Raw genomic sequence first — 4,047 nt, forward strand, 5'->3', positions numbered from 1 at the left:
TTGTATTTTAGGAATTTTTTCATTAAATTCCTCTTTAAACTTCATTAAATAATACAATTTTGTATAAATAATTGAATGTTATGCTACTATTTACAAAAATAAAATCTGAGATCGAATAAAAGATAAGTTCTCTATCATTTTTTCAATTCACAAATGATTTTGCCCTCACAATAAGACAAAATGGCCCCAGAGAGTATCGGGTTAAGCTACATATGATCTTTAAGGATATAAAATCCTATTAGTTCATTTTTATTAATATCTTCCTTAATAAACATATGCAACTGATCTTTTAGTGAAGCTTATAAATGCTGTCACTAATAAGGGAGTTACTGTATGTTAGTACTGTAAATAGCATTTTGAAAAGAGGACACAAATAAATAACTTTAATACATTTTAATATAAATCTCTGGACTAGCCTTTAAAATCCTATCAAAAGAATAAGCATGAAATAAGCTGTTAAGGTAAAAGTTAACGAGTTACACACACACACAATTTCGTAAACTTTAGCAGAAACTCAGTCTTTAGTGACATTTGATCAGAAGGATTTAACTTTAGCTCTAATACCAAATCTTTGGCCTAAGAAGTGATAGTAGTGTCTACTAGAGATATTGCAAATGGCCTAATTTCATACAAAAAACTTAACAGTAAATTATATACAGGAAATGAACTTGTAAGTTAACAAAAGATTAAATTAAAACTAACTGTCTAATAACAACAATGCTGTTAAATTTATATATTCTTCCTGGAGTTCAAAAACTTGTGAATGACACTGCAATTTGAAGTTTTTCATTATTATGAATTTCTGAAGATAACTTGGGATTGCTCAAGACATAAGGACTCCTGTTACCCCCCTGTAATTTTTTAAAAAGCAGGATTAACTGTAGATAGATTTTGAGGATATTTCTACCAAGGTTAAAACAAAGTGATAAAACAAAGATATATGAATAACAATTATGGAAAAAGTGAAAACTTGTTGTTGAATTTAATTCTAGAACTACCAGATCTAATTATTTTTAATGTTATAGTTTTATGGAAAATGCAGTAACAAATCAATATGAAACCTCCCATAACTATTCAGCTACATGATAAGGGTTAAAACAAAAAAGCTTTCTGACACTACATTAACCCTTTCCAACCTGATACCATAGGACAAAAATGAATTTTCATATAGCCAGCCAAACTTTATATTCAATATTATGATTATAAACATTCAAATTATACAAGTTACTAATTTTATTTGATATAAAATGTAATTTACTCTCAGTGAAAAACACTGAGAGACTCATAATAGCTAGAACTACTCTCCAAACATTATTTGAGCTTCTAACTTGTTTGGATCAAACCTGTAAAGCTACAAATTTGCACAATGATCCACATTTATTGTTTGTTTCTATTCAAATACTACAAAAGGCACAGGGGTTATTAAACAGTGTGACATAACAGAGTTAACTAATTTTACACACTAAAAGCCAGAATGTAGTATTTCTAAGAACTGCCTAATCAAGGCCACAGATTATATGGTTTAAATCTATATCAGCAGTTTTCTTTACAAATAATCCAGGTGAAGCTAGTGTTGAAAACAAGTCTAACAATATAGGAGCCACTAAATATCAAGTTTATTAGTACAGAATTAAAATATGACAAAAGACATACAAAAGTCAATTCATACATACAAGGGTGATATTAGCTTCATACATCTATGAATTTTTACAGTTTTTGCCATTCACACAGCTCAGTGGCTGTGAAAGTAGAATAAAGGTTTCTCAACCCAACTTCACTGCAGTAAAATCCCTAATTCTATAATATTTAAATTAAATATTCTATGTGACAGATTAATAACATACTAAAAATTATAAGATCACAATAGAACAAAAACATCATGAAACTGTTCTTTCATTATGTTTAGTAGTTCAAAAGAGTTGTATGCTACACTAACACTGTATTGCTGAACAAATTTAATCTGGGTTTGTAAGGAACAATAAGTATATAAGGTATTTAAGTCAAACCAATGTTATGGTTACTGGCTGACATTCAACTAGCAAGGAATAAGGGTTACAAAAGGTACATATTTTGTTACTCTTCAAGTTACCTTTGATTCATGATCATTTACTTTGCTCATAAGTGTTGTAGATGCTTTTTTCTTCCTTACCTACTTTCCCGATATCCTTTCGATGACCAGATCGACCTCTTGGTTCTTCACTTTTATTAGATTCATTAGATGATGATCGTCTACATGCTTGACTGCTAGCTTGTTCAACCTCACCATCTTCCTTCTCAATCTCTCTAGGATACTGACGAGAGCCACGAAGCTGGTGGGAGTGGACTAATACATTTTTCCCCCCTGGCACACATTTTTGTCGAGTATTGGAGCGACTAGCTAATTCATGGAGAGTTATTTCATCCTCACTTGATCCATCTAAAGTTTCATTTTCTAGCAGTAAAATTTATAATTTTTCAAAACTACAAGACAAGGTCCATATTAAAGCATTCCTTAATAATCCTAAAAATATAATGTATGAATTAGCCTACCAAAAATCCACAAGCTAAGTCTTTTGCAAATGCAAACATAAACACTTCAATAAAGTGGTGGAATTTTTAGAATATACATATATGAGCAGCTAATGCAAGTAACTACTTCAAAGTTTAAACAATATTGTAATTTCATTCTCTCAGAAAGTGCTGTCAGTAAAGGTGTTCATTCTGACCTTACTTGGTTACATTTCATCTTCAGTTGCATAAACATATTCTTCCTACTTTTTCTTGGTCCACCAAGAATACCAAAACATCACTACCAATAAACACATTCTGTATGCACTGAACATTACTACCTAAGAAATCCAAGAGCTGTTACACAATTCTAGATTACAACCACTACAATCTTATCTTAAAAAAACAACTAACATGCACTGTTGTAATTACTGTGTCAAAATGTTTCAGAGATTTCTAAGTTACAACCAATCACCTATTTTTCATTTGAATTCAACAAATACATTTCTATTCAAGTAGCTTACACCACCTTTAAAGTCTTGTGATCTAAAATTGAAAATTGGTTGCTTTGTATACAAGATTAGTTTGTACAATGTAATTATATATGTGACAATAAATATTGGGTTTATTTTAAACATTTAATAATTCTGATTATTCACTTAGTTATGTTACACATATTAACTGATGTGAAATGTAAACTTCAAAATTCATCTTTAAATATTATGGACAAAAGTTTACACAGTTTAACATATTCAAGGCCCAAGAAATAATGAACACGTAAAATATTTTCTATAAGCAGGTTCTAAATGTCAGGCTATTTTGTGAACAATCATACATTCCTGAAGAAAATTAACATTTTCTTAATTCAAAAATGTACTTCCAATAATACTTACATCTGCTCACACTTATGGCTATTACTCGACTGCCAGGGTTTCTTCCTTTACCCATCTAAGCATTGGTCTGATTTTTTTCTTGCTTCCTCCAGTCTTTTATACCCAACTCAACTGCCCTTAGCGATATTTATCTCGTGACACTTTCCACCTACATCAATGCACCCTCTATTCTGGTACTGAATATAAGCACCTCATTCAGATAATGTTATTCCTTTATCAATCCCATTCTCTAACACCAGCTCTTAGTGAGAAGGAAAGGCAGGAGAGTGTCAGCGGAGGTAAGTATTATTGGAAATAACATTTGTGATTTAAGAAAATGTTAACTTCTAAAACATATTTACCTCCACTCATACTTATAGCTACAATCTCACATTGATAAGCTGGAGGTACCAGTGAGGGCATTTTCCATACAGAAAGCATCTGCATAGATCATGGGTGTGTCAATAGAAGATTGGCACCCTAGTGGGGGAAACCACACTACATCCAGAACAAGAAGGCTCTTCACCCAGAACTGAATTCCTGTATTGTGGGTGGAACTGCATATGAATCATCACCACTATATGCCAGCCCCAACCAGATAGCCAAGGTTCCACTACTCAGGGTTGGAATTAAGAGGTCTTGGCCTATATCCCACATTGGTGGCTAGGGCAATTTGACAGCAATGTTA

At 31.9% G+C, this 4,047-nt stretch overlaps 1 protein-coding gene across 3 annotated transcripts in view; it reads right to left on the reverse strand.

Moving 5' to 3' along the window:
- Nucleotides 1-4,047, reverse strand: part of LOC106460818 (serine-rich adhesin for platelets-like) — a 68,159-nt gene that overhangs the window by 7,321 nt on the left and 56,791 nt on the right. For 2 of the 3 annotated variants that reach the window (XM_013920560.2, XM_022387623.1), the window contains exon 7: nucleotides 2,150-2,431. In XM_013920560.2, coding sequence (XP_013776014.2) covers nucleotides 2,150-2,431 — 282 coding nt within the window. The remainder of the gene's footprint in view (nucleotides 1-2,149; nucleotides 2,432-4,047) is intronic. The other variant, XM_022387622.1, reaches the window with a different exon arrangement.

Source organism: Limulus polyphemus, unplaced genomic scaffold, assembly GCF_000517525.1.
Source record: "Limulus polyphemus unplaced genomic scaffold, Limulus_polyphemus-2.1.2 Scaffold842, whole genome shotgun sequence".
NCBI lineage: Eukaryota > Metazoa > Arthropoda > Merostomata > Xiphosura > Limulidae > Limulus > Limulus polyphemus.